This window comes from Rattus norvegicus, chromosome 5 (assembly GCF_021556685.1).
Source record: "Rattus norvegicus strain SHRSP/BbbUtx chromosome 5, alternate assembly SHRSP_T2T, whole genome shotgun sequence".
In the NCBI taxonomy this organism is placed as follows: domain Eukaryota; kingdom Metazoa; phylum Chordata; class Mammalia; order Rodentia; family Muridae; genus Rattus; species Rattus norvegicus.
Window position 1 is genome coordinate 85,286,024 of NC_141538.1, and position 13,707 is coordinate 85,299,730.

Consider the following 13,707-nt stretch of genomic DNA (forward strand, 5'->3'; position numbering starts at 1 on the left):
TGATACACAATAAGTAGTAAAACTTAGCGATATTAGAGTATTTTAAAAATCCTAATGTTCAGTGACCAAAACCAGACAAACATGGACCACACAAGTCAATTCAGTATCAAGATACACAGCTTAAAATACATACTATATTGCTAATTTTGGATGAAGCATTTACTATATCTGGGCTTCAATTTTTCTTCCAAGTGATATTGAGAACTGATGTAAGAATTAAGCAAAGTACTGGGTGTACTGTACATATTCCTTCAACAGACTCATCTTCTAACAGCCTTTGAAAAGAAGTTGTAATACATCCAAGTGTGTCAAAACTCTAGGTAGGAACCCATCCCCCATCTCCAATTTCTCTGCCTTAACTCCAATCTCCCATTTGTTTAATCAAGCAATTTACAGGGGGTAAAATAATTAGTGGTTTTGAGTGGTTTTTGATACAACCAGACACTGCAATCAGGATAAATCATCTCTGACATATGCCCAGATCCTTCAAATGACAGATGACAAACAAAAGGAGGGCAAGGTTCTTCCTCACAGGCAGAATCATTGAGTTAATGGAAGAATTATTGCCCCAGCAATCCACTCCAGTCCTATTGAAAGGAACCGTCCAATTTATCAAAGCTAAATGAACATTAATTGCAGCAGTCTGGTAAGTTTTCCAGCCGCTATGACCTTCATTGAATTTTAATCCAAAACAGACAAGATTTCTTCCACACAAGAGGAAACAACACAATTAGCACAAAATGACAGTGAGAATATGAAGCAGACTCACACGAGCAGCATGCACGCGCGTGCATGCACACACACACACACGCACACACACACCTGAACACTCATTCAATATGACTTAAAATTCTGCATCATGAAGGCAGGTGGATAGAAGGTAAACATGACTAACATCTGCCTTGGCTCTTCCCCCTCCTTCATTCAGGAGGGAAATTGGGGAGGCAGAAGGCAAAATGAGGAAGGTGGCAAGCAGTAATAGAGACAGAATTTCAGTTAACTGTTGTAATTAATGTTATGTCTCATTGGGGAGAGATTAGGAAAAAACAGAGAGGGAAGAAAGAAAAAACAAGTATTATTTTGCCATTAAAGACGCCCTTGAGCTGGGGAACATCCGCAGAAGAAGTCTGAATTGGGTAATTGTTTGACTATCACTGAATCTGCAGACAGGATGATTACACCAGTGAAGTGAAATATAGTAGTGTGGGAATCTCCACCAGGTAAAGCTCCCTCCACACAAAGGAGTAGACTTGCTGCTGATAATAACTTACAGTAGAGAACAGCATAGAGGGAGACGAATCGCAGGAATAGTAGGAACTATGCACACCACATGTGCACACACACTGCAAAGCAACTATATTAGAAACTCAGTTGGAGTTTTCTGGGATTTTTCTTGGAGTTTTCTGCATTTATTAACCAGAAGTTCTGCTGTAAAGAAAAGCTGTTCTTTCTGCCCTAGTTATTTACATAGTCCACTCCTTCTAACAGCATTCGCAAGTCAATATTCTTAACTCCAGCCCAACTTAACTCAGAAGATATTTAAAGAAATGAAAATTTAGAGACTAAAGAAAAAGGATTAACTGAGCTCTATGCTAAGATACTTCATTCTTCCCTCAGCCCTGAGAAAGAGTATGGTCTCTATAGTCTCATTTACAACAGAGGAGACAGTGAGCATTAGAGACATGTAGAACCACATCTAAGGGCAAAGAATGAGAGAAGGCGCACATGGAATACACAGCTGTCTGTTTTCAAGGCTACACCACTTCCCATTAGACCAAGTTGCCTTTTGAGCACAGGAAAGAAGGGAGAAAGGAAATGTAGCCAACATACCAGGAACCTGAGGTCAGCACTCACGTTTAATGTAGAATGACTCAAATCATGTGGGTAAAGGAATAAACAGTGTGAACATCTATACACAAGTACACACACACACACACACACACACACACACACAGAGAGAGAGAGAGAGAGAGAGAGAGAGAGAGAGAGAGAGAGAGAGAGAGATGGCAGAGGGAGGTGTTATAGGAATACTGCATAATAGCCCTGGGTTCTTGAAGGGGAATAAATTATAGAAGGAAATATTAGAGTAGAATGGGTTTGTCACTCTAGTTTGTATATTTGGGGGGGTTATCAAGCATACGGTTCCCCTTCCTCTGTCCCCAGCCCAACATTACTATTTGGAATGGACCTCCTGTCACCCTTTCTTCCAGCCACTGCACTGCCTCCAAACTGACTTTCCCTACGTTTTCTTCTCTAACCCCTACTCTATGAGACTCACCATATACTATCCTTATTGAGAAGAATGCTCCTAGTCTCATCCTGACATCTGAGCCTCCATTCACCCCAGTGTCCTGCCCTGCCCTAGCCATCCTTACTACTCTTGTTCTTACTCTCGGTGCCTCTCTCCTGCGTGTGTTTCTCTGTTAAACCCTCTGAATGTTCCTGTCACGTTCCGTCATTTCCCTGCTCATTGTTCTTGGCTCCAATTTCTCTCAGTTTGCTTTCTCTGTCACTTTCTGCCTCTGGTAGTTTTACTCAGCTATTATAGACTAGTTTCTCAGGAATACCGACAGTTGTCTACTTTTTCTGTCTGGAATTTTCTCTGCCATTTTCTACCTCTATCATACCAAAATGTCTTCATGTATTTCTTGGCCAAAAGCCTCATAGCAACTATCTGCAGGACCCTTTCTCAAGCTGAATCCCTGTCTCCAGGATGTTTTTGTCACCTTTTCCCCAAAAGGCTTCATCTCACTGAGCAATCATGGATACTGCCTCCTTATTTTCTTTATCTTTCCTTTTTTTGTGAAGGATTAATTTGTTGCTTTTGCTTAATTATTTTTTGAGAAATTCATACGTGAACACTGCATCTACATCACTTCTACCCTTGCCTTTCGCCCAACTCCTCTCATGCACCCTCCAATACCACTTGTTTATTATTGTCACACACACACACACACACACACACATACACACATACACACACACACACACACACACACACACACACACACACAAACCTATGAGCCCATTCATGTTTGCTAATATGTGCATATATACAGGGCTTGACAGTAGGGATTGGACAAATTATGTGGGAGATTGTTTCAGGAGAAGACTGACATTTTTCCTCTCTCAGCATGCACTGACCTCCTGTAGTTCTTCATTTAGAGGAAGAACACCCACTTTCTGACCAGTTAAGTAAAGATGGCTACAGTCTGCTTCGGTTTGTCATGATTTGTGTGCATACCTCCTGTAGAGAGCTGCTTCCTGCACCATTGACTCTGCAGTTGGCCATAGGATAGGTTTTGGCCCACAGAATGTGAGAGAAGCAACAGCTGAGCATCGGATACATTTCTGTATTTTCCTAGATCCCTACCAGCTGCCTTGCTGATTCTCTCTGCCATGTAAACCAAATGTCTCTGACTGGGGCTCTGCTTCAGCCAATGTTCCAGTGACAGGGAATGTAGAACTGAGTCACAAACCCTACAGCTGCCCACACTTCACATGTGTGAGAAATAAAATGGCCAGTCCTTGAGACTGGAGGGAGGATTTCTGTAGAACAAATAACTGAATGGTCTGCAAGCGTAGGGTAATGTGAAGTGTAAGGTGCTTCCAGCTTTAATGTTCCAATAAATGCTTATAGTTCTATTGCTTTGGCAATGTTATCGATCCTTCCATATAGATTATCTCCACTGGATACTATGATTTTAATTTTATTTCAGTTGTGTAAATGACCGAATAAATAACTTGGAATGTCGAGATGACTATATATCTCTCTATGGCTGAGATCTAGCCAAGTCTATAGTATAAGCCAGGATTTTAAACAGAAAAATCTCTTATCTGTGTATTTCTTGATGCTGACAATCGGGATTGTTCTCTGGAGTCCACATACAGGTGCACAAAAGTATGTGCGCACCCACACAAGCTAAGTGTATACAGACACGGGCACACACACAGAAGCACATGCAAACACACACACACACACACACACACACACACACACCAAATACTTCTTAAAAGTTGCTTTATTTATTTATTTGTTTTTTCTTCTGGCAGATAAGATTTTCACTGGTATTTTGCATAGATACACCTATCTATCATTACATGACTGATAAAATCGGTGACCGGAGGAATTAGTGATATGTTTTGAAAGAGTGAATGCACTTGTTGGGGCAATACTTTAAAGCCATATTTCACAGAAAGATTTAGTAAGTATTATTAAAACATAGCACAGATCCTTCAAATTAAGCTACTAATTAACACTGGTAATAATAGTTTCTTAGATTTATGAGGTATGTTATAATCCTCAAAGCATTTCTCATATATTATGAGACCAGAAAATTATAGATCATCTGAATTTGAAAGAAATATAGTCATTCTATCTATTATCCATTTCAGAATCCTAATGGTTGGGCTTCCAACCTTGAGTGATACACCCATGCAAATAAGGTTTCTACTGCAGGCTAGCTGAGCTACTCCACGGCTTGAAAATTTCAGTATATTGAGAGATAGTCTATGTTGCCAGAGATAGTAATTCTGGTGTCTTCTAGTGTTCCCTCATGGGGGTCTAACAGAACACATCTTTAGCATTTCCTATAGGGAGTTACACACTTTTCTCTTTCTAAGAGAAAAGTGCCTTCAAAAGTCTTTTGTTCCACATCAAACCATACATATCTTTTCATCCCTTTTAGAAAAACATTTGTCACAAAAAAGACTAAAGTATTTTTTTCAGAAAACTCCATGATAAAAGATATTGATCTCAATCCATTTCTTTAATAACTTCTGTGGAAATCTTTAAGACAAGACATGGTATATCAAAATGAAATGATATCATTGTTTAAGGAAAGTATGGAGTGGAGTCACAATGCCCAACCCTGTGAAAGAAAACTTGAAACTATTTTTTGCTATAAGAATTACTGTTAATTGCAAAACTAAAATCTCAACATAGTAACAGTAGCAGCAGCAAAATGTAAAAATAGACAAACAAAACCTACCTTAATGCAAAGGACAACAAGAAATTCTGATCACATGTGCTGGGTAATTTTGCATCTAATCTTAAGGCCACCTGGAGCAGGCAAAGAAATTTTGATCACATTTGCTAGGTGATTTTGCATCTAACCTTAAGGACACCTGGAGTAAATGAACTCCTCCATTCCAAATAAGCAACGTTCTCAAAAGAATTCTGAGCAACTAGAGAATGCTAAGAGCAGGAGAAGTAGGTCTTTTCCAGGGTAGAGAATACCAATTGGTTACCAAATGGCCAGCCCTGAGAACATATGTGCAGATCAAGCAGGTTATATTTAGAAGTATATTTATAGATGCATATATTCATGAAACAACAATTAACAAAGAAAGACCATGGATTTCGAATAGAACAAGGAGAATTTTATGGGAGGGTTTAGAGGAGTAGAGGAAAGAAAAATAACATGCTTATATTATAAACTAAAAGACAAGAAGTAATTAAAAAAACCCAACGTTCTTTTTTTTTACATTTTATTTTTTTTTATTAACTTGAGTAAAACCCAACATTCTTGCTATTCACTTACATGCCCAGATGTTGAACAGATCTGAGAGAATGACTGATACTGTGAGTTGATGCTGAGGAACAAAGCAAAAGATACTTACAGGATTCAAGCCAATAGCCTGCTCTGACTCCACAACTGAAGGCAACTTGCTCAACTTCTGGCTTTCTATTCCCCTCCTGATAAACTGTTGGCATGAATAGCACCTCTCTCCCAAACTGACAAGATTCCAAGTTCTATCAAGTGAATACCCCATCAATAACAGGCACGATAGACCCGCACTACTGCTAACATTTTAATAACAGCTTTTCCTTTTTGAGCACTATCAGGCACTATGCCACGTAGAATCGTGCCCAAAAATACAGAATCTCAATTTGGACAGACTGGAGTTAGAATCTCAGCTTCAGTCTTTATTGGTGATGTGCATGAACAGGATTCAAAATCTTACAAACTACCAGGTTCCTCATCTGCAAATGGGGGCAAACAACAGCATCTTCTTTTAAGGTTTGCTATATCAAACACAATGATACAAGCATTGCCTTTAGACTGCCTGGTAGCAGAAAGTTCCCCAAGCCTGTGATCATTACTGGCCATTGTACAGGGCACTTGTTAGTGGAACCTCAAATGGTGCAGAGGCAAAACTCTTAAGCCGTGGGGAATACCACACAATTTTATGAGTGACACAGGTGATTTGACCAAAGATATAAAGGTTATGCGGAGATGGCATTCAAATTTGGAATTGCCTTCTAAGCCATAAACTCCAATAATCTGCCCATGAATTCCAGACATGAGCTAGTAATTGTAAAACGTCATTTGTGGTACATTAGAATTTAAGCCAACAACAAAGAAAACACATGGTATTCAGTATATTACTCAGGTGAGAAACAGAAATGAGGTGTTATAAAGAATTAATTTTTACCTTTTTAACCTTTGCATGTTCAAAATCTCACAAATTACTATTTTATTAACATTAAAGGATTTTTTTGTCTTTTTCCAGCTTTTGTTTTGTTTTTGTTTGTTTTATTGTTTGTTTTGTTTGTTTGTTTTTAAAATAGTCCCACTTTGAGATCTGGCAAGAATTGTGAATGATGATACCACGTGGTAAAAAGAATTCGCAAAACAGCCCAGCTTATAGTAAATATTCAAAAGAAATGTCAGGTGTTGAGACAATTTGCTCTACATCACACAGCAGTAGAGCAGCACAAATAAGACAAGAGCAGTGTCTTCATACTCCTTCAAACACTCAGTGCTGTAATGGTAATATTAATAGCCACTGTCTCTGTGGGTTCGCTGTGCATCACGCATACTAATGTTCATCACTATTTATATATTCCCTTCACTCTTCAAGATTGATATAATCAGTATGGTTTTATCAGACTTAGAAAACTAAGTCTGAATAATGTTAAAGGACCCAGTCAAGGTAAGAAGAAAAAGAAAGGATGGGTGAGGAAGGGAGGTTAAGTTAAGAGCCAGCTCGGCTGAATTCCATATATTTGTTTTCTTCTGGGCATTTAGGCTTCCTGCATGGCTGACGCTGATAGGAGCTCAGACTAGGTTTGGAGAAGGAAATGACAATCCAATGTCTGGTCCAGGTTCACCAATAGGTTCTTAGTTATATCATTTTTTTAGGATACTGATAGTCAAATGGTTGACCACTTAAGAATTAGGGAGCTGCTAAATTCAGCCTAAGTAACATTTCCTTCCACCTACACAGCCATGGATTATAGAAGGCTAGAGATGTTGAGAATGAAATTTTGTCCTTAATGCTGAGGAAAGGAGACAGAGTTATAGATTCATGCCACCTCACGTCCTTCTTTGAGATTTCACTGCATGATTTTGGTCCTCTTACAAAACATCTCAGACATTTACCAAAGATAAAAAGGACAGCTGAACTGAAGAGGTTTGCAACCTCATAGGAAGAACAACAATATCATCCAACCTGACTCCCCAGAGTTTCAAGAGACTAATCCGTCAACCAAAGAGTACAGATGGGAGGACCCATGGCTCCAGCCACATATGAAGCAGAGGACGGCCTTGTTGGGTGTCCATAGAAGCCATGGGTCCTGTGAAGACTTTTTTACCCAGTGTAGGGAAATGCCAGGGTCCTGAGGTGGGAGTGAGTGGGTTGGAGGAGGAACAACCTCCTAAAAGCAGGGGTAAGGGGGATGGGAGAGGGGGGAAGTGGGAAAGGGGATAACATTTGAAATGTAAATACATAAACTATCCAATAAAAAAGTACAGCTCATGTAACCATGCCACATGAGCCTGGAATTCAGGGAAGTATGTTCCCAGAACTGTCTCCATGCCAAAGAGCCATGAACGAGTAAAATTTACAAGTCTCAGACTTTTCATCTTTGCAATAAGAAGAGTCTCCAGTCATCTTGGGAGCCATTCTCAATGTTCATAAAAGCAAATGCTTCTCTTTGTGTTCTTGCTGAGTTTTTTTGTAGCTGTGAGAACAAGGACAGAGACTGTGGCATTTAAAGCCCTGACTATTCAGGGGACTACAGGCAATGATGGGCCTACTGTGGAACTCAATTTTCCCATTAACAAAGAAGGAGAGTATAATAAATTAGAATACTTCTACCTTTTCAATGGAACAGCCTTCAAGTAAGAAATGTCAATGTCCTTATGTGGCTCTGATCCAAGCCTTTAAGATTCAAGGGCTTAATGTAGAGGCTCATACTAGTACAACTTACACCCCATGTACAACAAAACAAGGACCAAGGAATTAAATACCTGATACAAAATCACCAGACAAGATATTTGGGAAAGAAAATATCATACACAGGCTCTAGGCCCCCAGAGTCCTTCCTCATAATATTTCTAGAGACTGGTATTGTCTTTGAGGAGCCACCTTTGAGGGTCTAGTGTATCCAAGATATACGTGCTCTTACAGTAGATAAGGAGACCGTAAAGAATCTATTTAGATCCTAACTAGTTGACTACAAGTAATAGGTGTGTGTGTGTGTGTGTGTGTGTGTGTGTGTGTGTGTGTGTGTGTGTGTGATGGACAGAAAATGTCAGCATCTCCATTCTCTCTTCTGCAGGCAAATCCTGCAAGGAATTTCAGTGATATCTGGTTCACATTGAGTTATTATTTTCAAACTGAATTTGCTGTGCAAAGAGAAAAGGAAAGGGATGTGATCCTGGGCAGACTGGTTTACTGGAATAGACACTAGGCCTGGAGTCAGAAAAGGTACATTTAGTACCTTTATAATTTATTATTCATTTATAATTAAGATAATCTGATTTAGGTTATTGGGTTACAGAAAAAAAATGAGTGCAAGTAAACGTTATGGCATAAAATAGAATGCACTTAATGAATATTAATTGAAGCTGAAGCTCATGCCCAAACATTAAAGACAGAAGAGCAGTCACACCCTCCACCCCTCTCAACACTAGGTGGTCCTTGGAAGCCCATGGGAATGGAGCTAGCATACTGAAGTTGTGTTTACAAATTTGCATCCCAAAATTAGCATGCAGGCACCCACTGGGGTTGGCATGTGGCTGCATCATTTGCTAAATATATATATGTATATCAAAAAGTCTACCACACACATTCCATGAATAACACAAAGGCCTTGATTTGTTCTTCCACGTGCTAAGCACTTGTTAGGTCCAAAATTAACATTGCTATCTGGCTAGGCTATGTGTATGTGTTTCTAAAAGGAGAAAAATTCCACGATCTTACTCAGCCCTAATCAGAACATCTATTGCAATGTTGGTTGAGGTAAAAATAAAAGTTCTGTTCCACTGTAGAATCTCACTAAATAGTTACTCTTGTTAGAAGGAAGAACTAACCAAAGGAATAAGAGATCACTCACATTTCTGAGCTCTGCTTTTCTCTGTATATGTTAGGAATATCATCACCTATCTTCATTTACTTGCTAGTGCATTCTAAAAGTAAAACCGAAGAAATAACTTAAGATTGACTTTGAAGTGTATAATATTGGGGGATAAGGAGTACTGTGAGTGTAGATGCCACCCCAAGTCTATCTGATGTGTTTTCTGTATAGTAGATGTGTGTTTTCCTAGCTTTCTCTTTACAACGCACTAACAAATTGGGCTAAAGGAAGGTATAGTACAGTTTGTAGAATTCTTGCTTTACAAACACAAGATTCAAAGTTTCTTTCCCAAGAATCCATATTAAAAAGTCAGGTATGGTAACATGCACCTTTAGTCCCAGAACTTGGAACCCATTAGAGAAGAATTCAAGATGTTGCTGGGCAGTCAGTCTAGAAAATCACTGAACTCTGGGTTCACCAAGACCCAGTGTCTGAAAAAAATGAAGAGAGATAGCTGATAACGAAGGACAGCAATTGCTACTTCTGGCCTCACACATGCATGCAGATGGATGTGGGAACTAACACACACACTCTCTCTCTCTCTCTCTCTCTCTCTCTCTCTCTCTCTCTCTCTCTCTCTCTCCAGTAATTCTAACCTTTTAAAATAAACAATTAAAAAAGACTGCTAATTGATTCTAATAGCCTCCTCAGAGGGGACAAGAGATTCAAAGTGGTTTGCCATTCAGCATACCTAGAAGATGCCTTTGCTTCTCTGTGCTCTTAATTTTATCTCTAACGTGCAGGTGATGCGCTACACTTTATGCATTATTGGTTTGCTACAGTGAGGTAATTGTCATAAATTGTACAGCATGATTCTGGACAAATGAGAGATATTTAATATGGTCTCCAATTGAGAGATAGGAGGGAGAGTCTCTGGGACTCAGTGCTGGCTTAAATACTCAAGAATAGTTCTACTACTTGCCCAATATGGCACATGGGGTAAATTTTGTCTCTTTCCTAGTTTGATTGGTTGTTTGGTTGTTTTTCCCTCCCTTCAAAGTATTCAACAACCAGAATGTTGTAAGGATAGAGACATCATTCTAATTGGTTGTGCTGATTACATCCGGCTCATTTCTTTGTTCTACCTTGCAGTAGTCATGAGGCATAAAGCATTTGGGAAAGTGCTTTCAATTCCAGTTTTACTCCAATTTTGTTTGTAGAGAGAACTGTTGTATTTAGGAGTACTGGACCCCATTCTTCAGCCAAGCAAGATAAGCATGTGACAGATGTTAAACAGCTATTCCAAGACATATCAGCCCAAAGATCAGAGTTGAATACCCTTTATTTTCTTTTCTGATGTGCAGTTAGCTTGTTATAGCTGGAAGTGATTGAAACTGTCCAGGTAACACTGCAGAATCCACCTGAACTTCTGAGTATTACTCTGTCGTCTTACAAGAAAGTTCTATCCTTCCATCTTCAGACTAGTTCATATTTCTTTCTGTCTTGAACCCTCTTCCCATGTCCAGTTACTCACCATCACAGAGATGTGGAGGATATGCAGCTGTTCTTCAACGATTTCTGAGGGCTCCTGCAGTGTGGGAGCAGTGGCCTGGGCCAGCTGCCCAGAGCTGCTCATGGAAACATGGAAGTACAGTGTGCCATTCTCCAGCCACTGCTGTCTCCAGTGAACCAACGAAATGTCCGCTGCTGTGCCAGACATCTCTGTAAGATAAGAGCAAAGGTTCTGCGTAAGATATGTGCCAGGTCTTCCTGCTCTGAGAGCAAAGGTGCTGCCTGCACACACTCATGAACTCAGAAGCCCATTATTTTGTCAAAATATTTTTCCTTATACAACCTATGATCCAGGAGTCACTGCTTCCACTTAGAGATAAGAAACCATGGCCAAGATATTCCTCAAGTAACACAGGACCAGAGGCACCACTTGATCTTGGTGTGTTTACGGCAACTTTTCTACGACCTGATGAATGAAAAAGTGATTCTTCTCCAACAGTAGAGTGAAATTGAGCAAAAGAATAAAAATATTAGAGTTTTCTGAAGTTGCACAACTAGCAGAAATAAAGAGAAAAACATTCTTAGGTTCATGTATGAATTTTACAGACACTGACCAGAAAGTCCTTGGATAATAGCTGGAAAGACCCAAAAGAGTATATGGTTTAGCTTAGGTTCTAGGGTCAACTCTACTTGGGAAAGGGCATGGACAAATCTATTGTTATAAACCTTTCCCGACTGTTGATGAACACAACTTCTTTTAGGCAATGTATGTTAAGAACTCAAAATCAAGAAAGCGTTGTTACAGACACCTCCAGTGATTAAAAATAATTAAAGGGGAATGCAGTGGTGGTTTGGTTAGTTAAGTGGTTGTCATGCCTGCATGAGATCATGTGTTAGGATTTCCCCAGAACACTTCTTAAACTTTTTAGGTGTAGTACATGCTATAGATCTTGGAAGTGGAGAGAATGAGATCCCTGGAGTTTACTAGTCAGTTCGTAAAGCCATTTCAGTGAGTTCCAGATTCAGAGAGAAACTCTCTCTAAAAAGTACATAAAATGGAAGTTGTGTAAGGATGATCCCCAACACTGACTTCTCAAATCCACTTACACATGTAGATATGTACATACACTTGCACACACATACCTGATTAAGTATACATTCCTGTCTCTGTCTGTATCTCTCTATCTTTCTCTCTCTGACACACCACACACACACACACACACACACACACACACACACACACACATACACACAGGCACGCACACTCACACATACACACACATACAGGCACACAGAACTATCGCACAGCTCTATTAATGTCACGTATCTGGAAGGAAATAATTAGGCATTTCTAGTAATTTGTTAAATCAAATCTCCTAATTTGAAGATCCTAACTCTATAAGCTTTTATTTGTTCATAAATACTTTTAGAAAGAACATATGAATGAATAGTACTTCTATTAAATGTTACATTACCACCATAATTTCTTATTAGGTAACAAGGGTGATGAAAGATGCTTCAAAATATTTGCTTTGGGATTATAAATTATAATCTTAGTGCCTTTTACAAAAGCAAGGCATCCCACTTAACCACATCTCAAAAGGACAGACCTTGTGAGAGCATCTTATGAATAAAGGAATCGGGAAATGGGCTTCTGGGAGAATTACCAGGTCTGCACTCAAATCAGAATTATTTTTGAAGCCAGATAGCCATAGTAGTGCCCATAAGAAAATGTTAAATCTTCCACACAAATATCTAAGGCTTAGAAATTTGGTCCACTGTGGTCACAAAGGTGACATTGAGACATCATCCGTACTATACCCAAATATCCAATATATGTTTCCACATACAAAGGAGGACTGGTGTAACAAGACCAAATTCAAGCTTTTACCTATTCAATCAGCTCTTTTCATGTCCTTATTTTCTCTCATGATACTGGAGTCACCTTGAATAGGTAAGTAGATAATAGTACCTCTAACCAAATTCTATTGAATTGTCCTTATGTACTACTATTCTAAAAGATTTTAATTTCTTGAAGTTAGCAATCAAAAGTCCTTAGGAGATTTGTTTCTGGCACTTAGTGAGTGCTCAGAGAAAAGTTAGTTATGAATTTTAAATTAATTATTGATTTATAATCATCATAACAATTATTGATATGAATAGGGTCTATTTCAGTCTTCAGTTGTTATGAAACAATGCTGGCAATATTCTTTATGGTGTTTTTTTTATCAATTTTCAAGTCTATTTGGGAATCCTTCAAAAGACAGTCAACATTCCAGTCTTCTCCAGCCCTCTATCCAGCCTCCTAGACAGAGGTACTATGCTCTAATTTTCCGACTTCCTACAAATGCATCTTAACTTGGCTACCTCCTCCCGGCTTGGCTCCATGTTTATTCTTAAACATGAACTACAACATAAGTCATCTCACAGTACTGAACATTCTATGCTGCAGCCCTCTAGGGCCTCCCTCTTTCCAAATAAAAGACAAAGTGGCCAGAAAATGATGAATTATTATTCTAAGTGCGCACAGTCTTGGAGTGCTTGAATGGTCAACCAGAGATGAAGTGGAGATGGAAGTAATTAATCATAGTTCATCAGCTCTTACAACCATAAACCCCAAACTGTGAGGGCTTATCACTGAACTTAGGTAGCAGACAGTGTCTGAGTCCTTCTCAGCACTTTTCCTGTTTTAGACCTGGGGAATTCTGTCTCCCCACCAATCCACTTCCACGTCTTAGGACTTGGGGTATTGGCAGTATCTTCCCTGGGAGCAGATTGCCACAGTAAGATGGAGATATTGTAAGAGATGGTTTGCTTAGCACCATATTCATTTTCCTAAGTGCATCACAACTCAGAACTAGAGGTACAGGAAACTTGGGAGTGATGTT

General features: G+C 39.2%; 1 protein-coding gene across 6 annotated transcripts in view; it reads right to left on the reverse strand.

Annotated features, from left to right (window-relative positions):
* Astn2 (astrotactin 2) overlaps positions 1 to 13,707 on the reverse strand; it is a 975,380-nt gene that overhangs the window by 837,715 nt on the left and 123,958 nt on the right. For all 6 annotated transcript variants that reach the window (XM_087659925.1, XM_087659924.1, XM_087659923.1 and 3 more), the window contains 1 exon segment: positions 10,842 to 11,029. In XM_087659925.1, coding sequence (XP_087516051.1) covers positions 10,842 to 11,029 — 188 coding nt within the window.